The sequence below is a fragment of the Brassica napus genome, chromosome C2, assembly GCF_020379485.1.
Source record: "Brassica napus cultivar Da-Ae chromosome C2, Da-Ae, whole genome shotgun sequence".
NCBI lineage: Eukaryota > Viridiplantae > Streptophyta > Magnoliopsida > Brassicales > Brassicaceae > Brassica > Brassica napus.
Window position 1 is genome coordinate 48,513,136 of NC_063445.1, and position 14,610 is coordinate 48,527,745.

Below are 14,610 nucleotides of genomic sequence, written 5' to 3' on the forward strand. Positions count from 1 at the left end.
TTCCAACCATAACACCAAATTTCACAATAAAAACTATTTTATAATATTATATGTATTTATTTATTATTTATTTAAATATTTATTTTATTAATAAATTAAGTGAATAGTATTTTAGTTGGATGAATAATGTTTTAGTACGATGAATATTATCATACCAGAATTTGGTGTGAAATTACAGTATTACACTAAAATGATGTGATTCTTAGTGTTGAGTTGAAAAAATATTTTGTGTTAAAATCATATTTTAAAATAGTGTTTTAGTATTGGATTGGAAATTTAGTAACATAATCAATGACAATACATAATTTCTCTAGTCATGGCCTCGATATATAATTACATTACACTAACGTAAAGAGTAGCCGACACTCATTGGCACAAAGAGAGGAAAAGTGGCTACGCCGCAAGGCCTACTATAACATGGGTAAAGCGAACCATGTCGTCCAAAAGCTTGAAATCATAAAAGTCTCATGTGTCCCATTTTTGTATTATTTTTTATTTTACACGCACATAAGTCCGTTCAATTAGTTCGGATGTTTTTGTCTTTTTGGAGTATAAAATTTAAAATTTAGTGGAACTGCCCCTATATACATAAACACACAAATTCACTATTTAATATTTTTTTGTAACACCAATTCAATATTTAATCAAAAACATCATTTTCTCTCATTTCTATTCCTATCTCTCAGGTTATTTGACAAATAAACTCTAAAAATTACTTATTTAACGGTGCTATGTACTTGCTTGTCTCTCTAGAAACTCTCTCTAGAGTTTTAGACTCTCTCTCGGGATTCCTTTCCTGAAAGAGCTAAATTCTCCAAATCTTCTAACCAAAATCAATCCGACTATCCTTGCATGTAAAGATCGTCTCTTCAGCTTCACTTTGATCTAAAAATCTTTCTCTTACAAGATGTCTTTAGAAATGGACAAAGCGATGCTTGCATTATCCCTTACAGAAGATGATGATGCTCCGTTTAACCTTCCGGATCTACCTCAATACTATGCTACTGAAAGGAATGCCAACAGTCTGATTGGCCGTTTACTCAACCCAGAACATCAAAATATGGCAAACTTGATCCTCGAGATGCCGCGCAAATGGCAGAAAAACAATCGGGTCAGAGGTATCACACTTACAAGGGAGAGATTCCAGTTTATCTTCAACCATGCACATGATCTAGAAGAAATTCTAGAAAAAGGTTTTCACACCTTTGATGATTGGGGTTTAGCGGTTGAAAGATGGGTGGAACATCCTCCTCCAGGTTTTCTACAAAGCGTGCAAATCTGGATGCAAATCAAGAACATACCGGTGAATCATTACACAAAAGAAGCTATCTCTGAACTTGGTGGTCTGATCGGCCATGTAATAGAAGTTGCGTTTGATCCTGACAAGCCTCAAAGACAAGATTACGTAAGAGTCAAAATTCTCTTAGACGTCTCCAAGCCACTAAAGAAATCAAGAATCCTGAACCTACCAGGAGGAGGAAAAACTACAATTTTATACTTCTATGAGAAGGTACAGAGGCGATGTACTCACTGTCAGAGACTTACACATGCAAAAGATTGATGTCCCTTTCTAGCTCACCAACAAGATCTTCCTAGGAACATAACTCCATCAACATCATCTTCTCATCAAGTTCAAGTTCGACCAATCTTGTCTGACACAGATCCTCTGTTTGGAGTCTTAAATGAAAACCAAGTCGGGATCAACTCTTCAACAGGCAGGCCAAAGATAAATTCAGAAGTTCTGCAAGAAATGAGAAACTACCTTCTGGCGTCAAGTAATGAAGATAGGTTGATCAGAGAACAAAGAGTGATATCATCAGTTAGAGAAGCAGAAAAGGATCCCATCACTCGGAAGACTGTTTTACAGTTAGAAACTCCTCCAAGCTTCACAACCGATATCAACAAAGGAAAAGGAATTGTCTTTGGTTATGATACTGATTCATCCTCTACTCAGTCTACTATCAAAGATCATCAAGGACCAAAGATAATGGCTGAAGCAATACAGCCAGCTCGGAAATTAGATCACAATGATCTGGATGCTTTCTCAAGATTATCTCTGCCTTACTCCTCAAGCTAAACGGGTTCTCAGACTATCTTCTCTTCATCAGAGATATCCGGAGCTTCTCTCAACAAAGGCAAGAGACGCCGTAGGCCAGGCAAGTTTACAAGAATTGCTCGTGCAAAACACGGAACAACAACAACTGCAAGCTCTTCTAAGAATCCTACTCTCAAAGTGGCGGGTCAAGTTAAAAGAAAGGCAGAAACAGAATTGGTGGGTGCATCCAAAGTTGCTCGAAGCAATGCATCAAAGACGGTCCCGAGTGGGGGACCGTCCAATGTTTAAATGAGTCTCCTAAGCTAGAACTGCCGAGGAGTGGGAGGTCCTCATGAACCGACAGTTCAGCGTCTCACGGAACTACGATGTACGTACTTCCTTGAGATTTTTTTCCTTATGGAGACCATGAAACCTCGGAATACTTTAGTGGATCTGCAATGTTGGTTAGGGTATGATCGTGTTCTCACTGTAGACCCAGTAAATAGGTGGGGGGGGGGGTCTTGCTCTTTTTTGGAAAAACAATGTAGAAGTTGAAGTTATGTATGCAGACAAGAATATTTTGGATTTAAAAATTATATATGAAGATAAGCAGTTCCATTTGTCGTGTGTGTATGGTAACCTTTCTTTCAAACTCAGGCATCTAGTTTGGGAAAGATTACTCAGATTTCGTGTAAATAGAACTGGAAGCTGGTGTATGCTAGGTGATTTCAACGAGATTCTAAACAACTTTGAAAAGATTGGAGGTCCTAGGAGGAATGATTCTACATTCCAAGATTTTTCGGAAATGCTTCAGATTTGTGGTATGATGGAACTTCCTAGCACAGGTAACAGCTTCACTTGGAGTGGTAGAAGAGGTAACCTTTGGATTCAAAGCAAGCTAGATAGAGCATTTGGGAACAAGGATTGGTTCTCACAATTTCCTGCGGCAAACCAAGCTTTCTTACCCAAACGTGGCTCTGACCATCGTCCGGTTTTGGTTAAACTAATATCTTCTCAAGAATCTTACAAGGGGTCTTTTAGATTTGACAAAAGGATGCTGCACAAGCCTTTAGTTCGAGAAGCTATTAACAACGCCTGGAATTCGAACTTGCAAAGTACAAACAATTCTGTGGCTTCTCGACTCAGATTGTGTAGGAAAGCCTTAAGTAAATGGAAAAAAGAAAATCAACTAAACTCAAAGGATATGATTTCTAAGCTTCAAGCAGATCTTGAAGATGAAGAATCTCTAATTTCTCCATCCTTTGGTAGGATGGATTTCCTTAAGAGGTCCTTAGTCCGACCTTATAAAGACGAGGAAAATTTTTGGAAACAGAAAAATAAAGATGTTTGGATTCTTCATGGAGATAGTAATACAAAAGTCTTTCATGAGGCTGTTAAAGCTTCAAGATCAAGGAATGAAATTGGGAAACTGCTTGATAAAAATGGGTTTTATCAACGGTCAAAAGCTTCGAAGGGGCAGGTAGCTATCCAATATTTTTTGGATCTTTTCAAGTCTACAAACTCGGAGAATTACACTGAGTTTTTCCATGATTTTCCGAAGAAAGTAACATCAGTTATGAACCATCATTTAACGATGAAAGTTTCAGCCAAAGAAGTTAAGGATGCTGTTTTCTCTATTAAACCAGACAGTGCTCCGGGAGCAGATGGAATGTCTGGTCATTTTTTTCAAAGCTTCTGGGACATTGTAGGCGACCGGTTTACTTCAGAAGTTCTTGGTTTTTTTGAGACAGGGGTCTTGCCCGCTGAATGGAATTACACGCAGATCTGTCTAATCCCTAAGATAGTTAATGCTACTTCTATGTCAGATTTGAGGCCTATCAGTTTATGTACGGTTATGTACAAGACGGTGTCCAAAATCTTGGCATCAAGACTTCAGAGATTTCTCCCCAACATTGTGTCTTCTACTCAGTCAGCTTTTGTGAAGGATTGTCTCATTTCAGACAATATTATTTTGGCTCATGAAGCAATTCACAGCCTCAGAACGCATGATACAGTATCAAAAACTTATATGGCTGCTAAAACGGATATTTCGAAAGCCTTTGACAGAGTAGAATGGACATATTTACAAGCTCTTCTTAGAGCTCTTGGGTTTGCGGAAGTTTGGGTCAAATGGATTATGTCTTGCGTTTCCTCGGTCAAATATTCTGTTCTGATCAATGGCCAAGCTCACGGTTTCATCGTGCCTCAAAGGGGTCTAAGGCAAGGTGATCCTTTATCACCATTTCTTTTTGTATTATGCACGGAAGGTCTCACCCATTTGTTAAATCAAGCATCAAACAAAGGTCTCCTAAGTGGCATTCAATTCAACAACGATGGACCGACTGTTAATCATTTATTTTTTGCGGATGACAGCTTGTTTCTGTTCAAAGCTGAAGTTGATCAATGTCAAATTTTTCAAGATATACTTTGTAAGTACAGTAAAGCAACAGGACAGGCCATCAACTTGGAGAAATCTTCCTTAACTTTTGGAAAAAACATCAGTTTGGATGTAAGGAAGCAGATTCAGCTTAAGCTTGGCATTTTCTCGGAAGGTGGAGTTGGAAAATACTTAGGCTTGCCGGAGTGTTTCAGTGGTTCAAAAATTGAAATGCTAGCCTATATCCAAGACAAAATGAAAGGGAGAATGTCTTGCTGGTATACAAGGTTCCTTTCTCAAGCCGGTAAGGAGATTTTTCTCAAATCAGTTGCTATGGCCATGCCTATATATGCTATGAGTTGCTTCAGGTTGCGAAAATCAACTTGTAGAAACCTCACATCTGCTGTGGCTGCTTTTTGGTGGAGATCATCAGAGGACAAAGGCAAAATCCACTGGTTAAGTTGGGATAAGTTATGTGTTCCAAAACATTTAGGAGGGATGGGTTTTAAAGATATCGAGCTATTTAATCAAGCTCTTTTGGCAAAGCAAGCTTGGAGGATCTTATCTGATCAGTCATCTCTTCTCAGTCGATTTCTAAAGAGTAGATACTTCCCTTATCTGCTTCTATGGGATCTAGACCTTCTTACGCTTGGAGAAGCATATTGCACGGTAGAGAACTTTTGGCTAAAGGTTTAAGGCATATGGTTGGTAATGGTCAAACTTTATCTGTCTGGTCTTCACCCTGGATTGTGGACGGAGATAGACTTCGCATTCCCTTGATGAAGAACATACTGATTGATTTGAATCTCAGAGTTTATGATCTCCTGCTTCCCAATTCCCATAACTGGAATATGCAAAAACTTGAGGAGCTATTTTATCAAGAAGATATTGAGCTCATCCTGAAGATTAAACCAGTGATTGATAGTCCGGATTTCTATTGTTGGAACCATACTAAATCTGGAGATTATGCGGTTCGCTCGGGTTACTGGTTTGCAGAAAAAGAAACGTTTAAAGAAGCCTATGCACTGGGTCAAGCTCTACCCTCTTTGAATGAAATCAAGAATAATATTTGGCTTCTAGAAACATAACCAAAAATCAAGATGTTTCTTTGGAAAGCAGTTTCTGGAGCGTTACCTGTGGCTGATAACCTCTTCAACAGAGGAATGAAAGTGGATACAAGATGCCAAATTTGTGGATTAGAAGGAGAATCCATTAATCATGTCATGTTTACATGTACGGTAGCAAAACAAACATGGGCTTCTTCCAACTTCCCTGTTCCGCAGAATGGGTTTGATCACAATTCTATCTACGCCAACATTTACTATGTTCTAAAGACAAGGATAAACCAGAATATTCCCCATTCAATCAGAAGAAGTGGTCCCTGGATCCTGTGGTCAATATGGAAGAACATGAACTCCTTTTTCTTCGAAAACAAGTTATCCTTAGGTCCTCCCCTTATCAGATCAATATATGAAGAAACAGATCATTGGTTTCTAGTCAAGGCGATGGAAAAACAGGAATGTCAAATTGATCTTGAAAGAAAGAAGAGGATCATTTTCGGTTGGAAACCTCCTCCAATATCATGGCTCAAATGTGAAATTGGATCGGCATGGGACAAAGACAGGAATCAAAGTGGAGCTTCTTGGATTCTTTCAAATGCAGATGGTAAAGTGATGCTTCATGGTAGAAGATCCTTTTCAAGCATTAACAGTCGTTTAGAAGCATCTTTTGAAAGCTGGAGCTAGGCTATTGAAAGTATGAAATCACTTCATTATAACTCAGTCATTTTCAGTGGTGAAGATCATGATCTCATCAAAGCAATCGTCAAGCCTTCAGCATGGCCAGCTCTCAAGTTTTATACCTCAAAACTCATGCCAATGTTCCAAAGCTTTTTGAAATGGCGTGTTTCATGGACAGCACACAAAGATCTCAGAGGGGCTACACAAATCGCTAATAGTGTAGTCTCTAAGGATCTCTTTCAATCCTATATTGCTATTGGGTTTCCAGCTTGGCTTAGACACTTTTATATTTAAAAGCAAGTTTGGTTTGCTCTGTTTTTAAAACTCTGTTTTAATTGGGATTGACTCTGATCCTTCTTGTAATCTTTTGGAATATATAAAATAGTGTTTAAAAAAAAAAAAAAACCTGTTGAGAAAATCATCGATTAGGATCTGACCAAACAAAAAGAATAAAAAAATCGTCGATTAGCTTTTAATCCTCAACATTCTCACACCCAATTTTAAAGATAGTTTATACATGTCAAAAGAGGTGGTGATCCATCCACAACCAATGTATAAAGTTTTTAGTCCCTAATATAATTTATTTTATTTCATACGACTTTTGATTTTATATTATTATTTTAATTATAGTTTCCGTGATCAAAGCTTAGCAAAAAAGGAATGGTATAAAGGAACCCTAGTTATAAAGATTTAAGACTCACTTTCCATCTAATAAATTCGAAATCGGAAAGTGAAACTAAGATAATATGTAAAAATGAAAAAGAGAAGGCGATTAGACCAACCGCAACGGAAGCCCTTAGCGATTCCTAAGGGTCATTACCAAAGTTAATGGTAATATAAAAACTATATTTCAGCATAATTATCTAAGGATCAACCCGTAAGTAAGGGGTCGAGGGAGCTGAACCTTGGGCGACGTGGCAGGTGGGTATTGGCGGAAGATTCATTCGTCTTTGGCGTAGACGGAAAAAAAAATTCATTTTCGACGAAGGAGAGAAAAAAAAGAAAGCTGTCGAGAAAAGGCGATAAAAGGCGATTTCCAATCGATTTTGACGAAGGTAAATTGAAGCTTTCTTTTGCCGTTTTTTCGATTTAGATTAGGTTACATGTTGTTTTCCTCTGAAATTAGGGTTCTGATTTGTGTTTTCAATCGATTTGTGGACAAAAACGTTTGAAATTAGGGTTTCAAAGATGGGGGTTTTCAATCGATTTGGGGTTTAAGGTCGTTTGAAATTAGGGTTTCAAAGAAGGGGGTTTTAGATCGGTTTGTAGTTTGAGTTTGAAAACGATTTTCGTTTCAAACAATTTGTCTTGTTTTCTTAAATCAGTTCTTACCCTAATGATCTTTGATTTCTTCCTCACTTTATCTTCCTCGCTTAATCTTACATGATTTCTTTCATGTTTACAGAGACATAATGGGACAAGATTATTCGTATACACAGCCTTCTTCTTCAGCAGAGTCGCTTGACATGACGTCCCTTCTTGAAGCAGAATGTGAACTGTACAAGGATAAAGATGACAGTAGGATCTTGCATCAAGTGTATGGAGACGAAGCTGATGATGGAATGCCTTCGACATGCTACTATGGTTCTGATGCAGTAGTTGCAACATCTTACACGCGTAAAGATCCAGGGCGCTTGTATCTGACGTGCGAGAATGTAAACGATGGGGACTGCCACATCTGGAAGTGGTGGGATGTAGCTGTTACGGAGGAGCTCAGAGACGTTCAGACTCAGCTTAGGCTGGTGAAGGAGCAAGCATTTGAGTGTGACCAGAAGCTGATGAAGCTACAAAAGGTGGTGTGTGAGTTATCTAAGAAGAATGCAGTGCTTAGAAATGGCTTTGCGTTGCGCGTCTGTGTAATGGTCGCTGCACTACTCTTGGTTGGTTTGGCGGTGATGTTTCAGTCTGGTAAGTTTCAATATTTGAAATTGTTGTTCTTCTTTATTCAATTTTGAAAAACTATTGACTGTTTGATCACATTTTTTTGCAGGAAGAGCTTCGAAGAATTAAACCAGAGCCCCTTCCGTGTCTGTATAATTAAGGTACTACAGCTACGTCTCTCTGTTTTATCCTAGTGTATTTTGTTAGTATAATAATAAATATAACTTCAAAAATAGTAGTACTCTGTCGGAGCAATTGTGAATGTAATTAATTTTTTAAAAATATTAGCTTGGTTAAATGCTAGTTCTAGTTTGATTGGTTAAATTCTAGTTATAGTTAGCTTTTTTAAATGCTAGTTTGCTTTTTACCTTCCTACCGCCAAGGATTTGATTGTTTTAAATGTTTTAGAGGCGTTATTAGTCTGATTTGATTGGTGTTGAATGCAAGTACTTTGCTTTCCACCTTCCTAACTGCTCGGTTGAAATGTATCTTAGGTTAAAGGTCGCCTACTTACGGCTATGTGTTGCTATTAGAGCGACACAGTACATTCTCAAAACCATGGATCCTAAAACTAGTTATACAAACCTCTTGTTTAGTCAATCTCAGACTACAGTGGACCTTGATTCACCCGAACCTTTTTGGTTGGGTAGCCAAGGTCCTAATGAGTCAGTTGTCGAGCCTGTTGTCGAGTCTGGTGGCGACCCTAAGGAGAGGAGGAAATGGTGTCCGAAGGAGGATAAAATCCTTATTGGTGCTTGGCTTAACACTAGTAAGGATGCTGTCATAAGTAATGACCAGAGGGCTGGTGCATTCTGGAAGCGCATTGTCGACTACTACAACGCAAGTCCGCAATTAGCTGGGACAATACCGAGAGAGGTTTGTTCCTGCAAGAAGCGTTGGGGTAGGATCAACGCTGATGTATCCAAGTTTGCTGGATGCTATGACGCCGCTCTGAGGGAGCAGAGGAGTGGCCAAAATGATGATGATGTGATGAAAGCCGCCATAGACATTTTCTTCAAAACTAACGACTACAAGTTCAGCATGGATCACTGCTGGAGGGAGCTGAGGCATGACCAGAAATGGTGCTCCACCTATGGGCCTAAAGAATGTGGAAAGGAAAAGCGGAAAGGAGACGTGGAGGCTGATGGAGGAGATGAAGCAGAGGGCAGACCTATTGGGGTCAAGGCTGCTAAAGCTGCATCTAAGAAGAAGAAGAGTGGTAAAGAAGAGTCTTTGGCAAAGATACACGCAATCATGGAAATCAAAGAAAAGCTGTCTAAACAGAAGGTCCTTGAACGTCTTCTTGGCAAAAAAGAGTCACTCACTGAGATGAAAACATCTCTTCAACTCAAAATCATGGCTGAGATGTTATGAGGTTATGTCTTTGATTGTGAGTAATTACATGTCCTTGGTTCTGAGTAGTTACATCTTGTTGGTATTTCACATGTGTTTCTTTCCACTTCAACACTAAATACTCTTGTCTTTCTTTTCAGGTTCAGCAGTAGTCAGGTCCAGCAGTAGTCACGGGTTGTGAAGATGGTCACGGGTTGTGAAGATGGTCACGGGTTGTGAAGTTGTCTGAAGTCACGGGCCCTTCTTTTTATAGTTTCTGTAGTATAAAGTAGTAGTCTCTTTGTTGTTGCTATGTATCTCGTTCTCCTACTCTCCTCATCATCAAACATCTTCTGTAATATTTGCCCACCTACTTCTTGTAATATTTGGAGGAAAGACCTTGCTTCTGTAATATTCGACTTGCTTCTGGAAACATCTTCTGTAATATTCGACTTGATCAGTTTATCATTTGGTAACATTTTAAATTCTATTTACTTACTTCTCTTTATAATTTTGTCCGTTTAACATTTTATTAGCCAGTTTGATAACAGACGTTGCTTCTCTTTATACTGAGAAATACATAAATAGGTTTCATAACCTCTTAACATATACTCAAACTTGACATATACATAAATAGGTTTGGCATTTGTTTATCCTTATCTAGTGAACAAACTTGATTTTTATTCATGTGTTTTAAGAATAGATGTAGCTTTTATAAAGTTGCTATTTTGTCTAAAATTATTACATTTTTAGAAGTGTATTAAATTTTCATAATTCAAATATTTTTTTAAAAATAGCAGTTGTTGTTGATTTTAGATTAACTTATTGAATGTTTTTAGATATGTCGTCATCTTCATCTGATGAAGTGGAGGAAAGACTGGAAGAAATTTTGGAGGAATACACAGAAGATATATTTAACGAGATTGTGGAGGATCAAACCATCCCGCAAAGGAGACGTACTTATAGAGAACGACACCGTGAAGGAGGACACGCGCGCTTATGGAATGACTACTTCAGCGAAGCTGCGACATTCTCGTCTGATCAATTTAGACGCCGTTTCCGCATGAATAAGGAATTATTCTTGCATCTTGTTCATAGCCTATCAGAGTGCTTTTCATTCTTTCAGCAACGAAGAGATGCAACCGGGAGGCTCGGTCTTTCTGCACTTCAAAAATGCACGGCAGCAATTCGTCTGCTTGCTTATGGTACTGCGGCTGACGCTGTTGACGAATATCTCCGACTTGGTGAGACCACCGCACTTTCATGTTTACATAATTTCACTGACGGAATAATACATATATTTGGAGAGGAGTATCTACGACGACCCACATCGGAGGATCTTCAACGACTACTCGATATTGGATAGACACGAGGGTTTCCGGGGATGGTCGGGAGCATTGACTGTATGCATTGGGAGTGGAAAAATTGCCCAACTGCTTGGAAAGGACAATAGTCACGTGGATCAGGAAAACCGATGATATCTTGCATATTTGCATTGTTTTAAGCTTCCATTTTGTACATAATAATCATATAGAATAAGAGTTTAGCATCTTTAGGATCCATTTTGCACTCATATGTCTTAGTCAGGTATTGGAGCATCCTTTGGAGTAATTGGAAGTGTTTAGAAGCATTGTGGTCCAAGAGGAGATGGAAATTGAAGTTGGTTCGAGTTCAGTCAACTACGACGCGGGTTGAAGGCACGCGGGATAACTCACCCGCGCGCACGGAGCTGAAGAGGGGTAAGCGACGCGGGTTGAAGGCACGCGGGATCGCTCACCCACGCGCACGGAGCCACGCGGGACGAAGCCACGCGGGTTCCATTACCCGCGCGCATGATAGGAAAGATCGGCGGTCTGACGCGGGATGAAGGCCGCGGATTCCACTACCCGCGCGCATGAAGCAGAAGATCAGCGAGCATCCGACGCGGGTTGTGTGACGCAGGGTATGCCCCGTCGACTCCTACCCGAGCCGAGACTTATCCTTAGTCGATTTTAAACATTTTTATGGGCATTTTAGACTTTTTAATGGGAACCATTAGGTTTTCCAAGGGATATAAATACTCTTGTAATCCCAAAGTTGGGATCTTATCTTGTTTTCTATCACAATAAGAAAGAACTTTTAGGTGAAAGATCTTACTTTGATCATTTCTTCTTGGGATTTGCTTGATTAATCTGGTCATTAATCATGATTAGCACCAAATCATCATTGATTCTTGGGCTCATCATGAAGAGTATTGAGTAGTCATCTTTGGATTCATGGGCTAGGGTGATTAAGGGTGATTAGAGATGATCTAGGGTGTTTAAAGTTAGATCTACTTGTTTCCTTGCTTGTTGAGGGTTCCAAATGCTATTTTAGTCTTGATCATACTAAAATAGATCTCTAGGCATTTCCTGCCCACAAGGTGTATGATGAAATGCCTGAACCAACTCTTCAATGCTTTTAGCTTACTTTACCTAAGAGATTAGTTGCTAAAGGAGTTAAGATTGCTATTAGACTTGTTCTCCATGTTTGATTTAGTAACATTCAACCTAAGAGTTTACATGCTTGAGTTGCTTTATCAAAAGAACATTCATCTAGAGATAGAGCTTGTTTAGCTTAGTGTCTAGGCATAAGGAAAATGTTTGATTGATAGCTTGCCACCTCTAGATTGGATCTACATCACCCAAGATCAAATGCTTAGCCCCATGAGTCCTTTTACTTCAAATTGAGAAAGAAAGATCATTACTTTATTGCATTAGCTTATAATTTTTAGTTCATACAATCTTTAAAACCGGATCACACTTAGCTTAAGCATAAACTTGCATTCCTTTTGCTTTAGAATCACCTAGGATTGGTTCGACAATCTTTTATACTACATTGATTTGATCTTAAACCCTTGAAAAGTCTTGCATCAAATTGGCGCCGTTGCCAAATTCTAGGTTGATTGTGACATTGGGATTTAGTCATTTGCTTGAGACTAAGTCAATTTTTGTTTAATTGTGTTATTGCTTTTCTTTCTTTTTCTCCCTTTGGATTTCAGGTGCAAGACAGAGAAGAGAAGTAGAGCAACAAGCTCATTTGCAAAGGTTAGGGTTTGATATGGAGAATCTGCCTCAAGCTGGTGATGCCCAAGGAGGCATTGATCCAAGAGCTGATCACCTTCGACCACAGCGCCAGCCACAATATCCACCGCGACAAGCTCGCGCCATTGGAGCCTATGATCAACCTCACATTAATGGTCGTAGGTAAGGAATCAGAGCACCACTAGTGGAGAACAACAACTTCGAGATCAAATCAGGGCTGCTCAACACCATAGAGAACAACAAGTATCATGGTCTTGCTGCTGAAGACCCTTTTGATCACTTATACACGTTTGACAAGTATTGTGGCTTTTCTAAAACCAATGGTGTTTCTGAAGATGCCTTCAAGTTGAAGCTGTTCCCTTTCTCTTTGGGAGACAAGGCACACCAATGGGAGAAGACTCTTCCAAGCGACACTGTCACCACTTGGGAAGAGTGTAAGAAAGCTTTCTAGACAAGTTCTTCTCTACTTCAAGGACAGCTAAGATCAGGAACGAAATCTCTGGGTTTCAACAAAAAGGTCTAGAGAGTTTCAGTGAAGCATGAGAGAGGTTCAAGGGCTATTGGTCTCAATGCCCTCATCATGGTTTCAGCAAGGAGAGTTTGCTTAGCACCTTCTACAGAGGAGCTCTACCACAGTGCATAAACAGGCTTGACACTGCCAGCAATGGTTTCTTCTTGGGGAGAACCGAGGAAGAAGCAGAGGAACTGGTAGAGAACATGGTTAAGAGTGACTCGGTCTACAGTGAGGAGCATGATAGGGTCAACAGAAGTGATGATCAACAAACAAAGAAAGAGATCAAATCCTTGCAAGAGAAGATGGACTTGCTTCTTTCCAACCAAGCTAAGCAAGAGCAGATGAACTTTGTGGGTGGTCCTAATCAGGAGGTTCCTCCAAAGATCAATGAGGTTGATGGTTTGGAAGGCCAAGAGGAGCTGTGCTTCATCAACAACAATGGTTCTTGGTACAAGAAGGAGCCTAACTTTCAGTACAACAACTACCAGCAAAGGTCCTACTCTAACAACCAGCAAGGAGGATACCAACAGAAGCAAAACACTCAGCAAGGGAGCTATCACCCTAGACAAAACACCCCTCCTGGTTTCAACAATAACAACAATCAGTCTACTCAGGCTCAAGAAAGTTCTTCCCAAGCTCCAGCTTCAGATACAAGTGTGGATGCAATGTTCAAGAAACTTTTGGATTTTCAGGCCAAGAATGAGAAGACAATGGGTTATGAGTTCACGAAAATTCACTCCAAGATTGATGGAAGTTACAATGAGCTCAACAACAAGATCCGCCATTTGGAGAATCATTTTGCTTCAATGAACTCTCAGCCAAGTCGCCAACAAGGGGCGTTACCTGGAAAGCCAGAGCAAAATCCTAAGGAAACATTGAAAGCAATCACCCTACGGAGTGGTAAACAATTATCTCCAAGAATTCTCACCAAGGATGGTGAAAAGCTAGGTGGGGAGGTGGCTATCAACATTGATGATGAGGTGGTGATTGTAGATGAGAAGGTTGATGAAGAGATTCTAGAAAAGATTGTTGAAGCTAAGGGTAAAGGAAAGGTTGGAGAAGAGAAGAGGACAGTGAAACATGGTGAAACTGCTACTCCAACAAAGGACTCCTCTTTTGTTCCTCCTCCCTATGAGCCAAAGCTACCATTCCCTGGAAGATTTAAAAGACAGCTATTGGAGAAGTACAAGGCACTCTTTGAGAAACAAATGAGTGAAGTTCAGATCACAATGCCCATCATTGATGCTTTTATGCTGGTTCCTCAATACAACAAATTCTTGAAAGATGCTGTAGCTGCAAAGAAGAAGGAGATGGAGGGCATGATGATCCTTACCCACGAGTGCAGTGCCATTATCCAGAGGTTAGATGTTCCAAGGAAGCTAGTGGATCCAGGATATTTCACCTTACCTTGTGCTCTAGGACCCATGGTATTTGAACGGTGTCTTTGCGATCTTGGGGCTAGTGTCAGCTTGATGCCTTTGTCTATTGCAAAGAAGCTTGGATTTACTCAATACAAGAAGTGTAAACTTTCTTTGGTGTTGGCTGATAGACCAGTGAAGATTCCTGTAGGTATTTTAGAAGACCTCCCCTTGATGGTTGGCAACTTTGAGATCCCTACTGATTTTGTTGTGTTGGAGATGGGGGAGGAAGCGCAAGATCCTTTGATCCTT

At 39.7% G+C, this 14,610-nt stretch overlaps 1 protein-coding gene and 1 non-coding gene across 2 annotated transcripts; one reads left to right on the forward strand and one right to left on the reverse strand.

Moving 5' to 3' along the window:
• The first annotated feature begins 919 nt into the window (after positions 1-919).
• LOC111207958 lies at positions 920-2,077 on the forward strand. Its single transcript, XM_022706585.1, has 2 exons — positions 920-1,523; positions 1,575-2,077. Exons 1-2 carry the CDS (start codon positions 920-922, stop codon positions 2,075-2,077), a joined length of 1,107 nt encoding a protein of 368 aa, XP_022562306.1.
• Positions 2,078-12,906: 10,829 nt separating this feature from the next.
• On the reverse strand, positions 12,907-13,013 carry LOC125582560. The gene has a single exon (XR_007320017.1). It is a non-coding gene; the product is annotated as a small nucleolar RNA R71 (small nucleolar RNA).
• Positions 13,014-14,610: the final 1,597 nt, after the last annotated feature.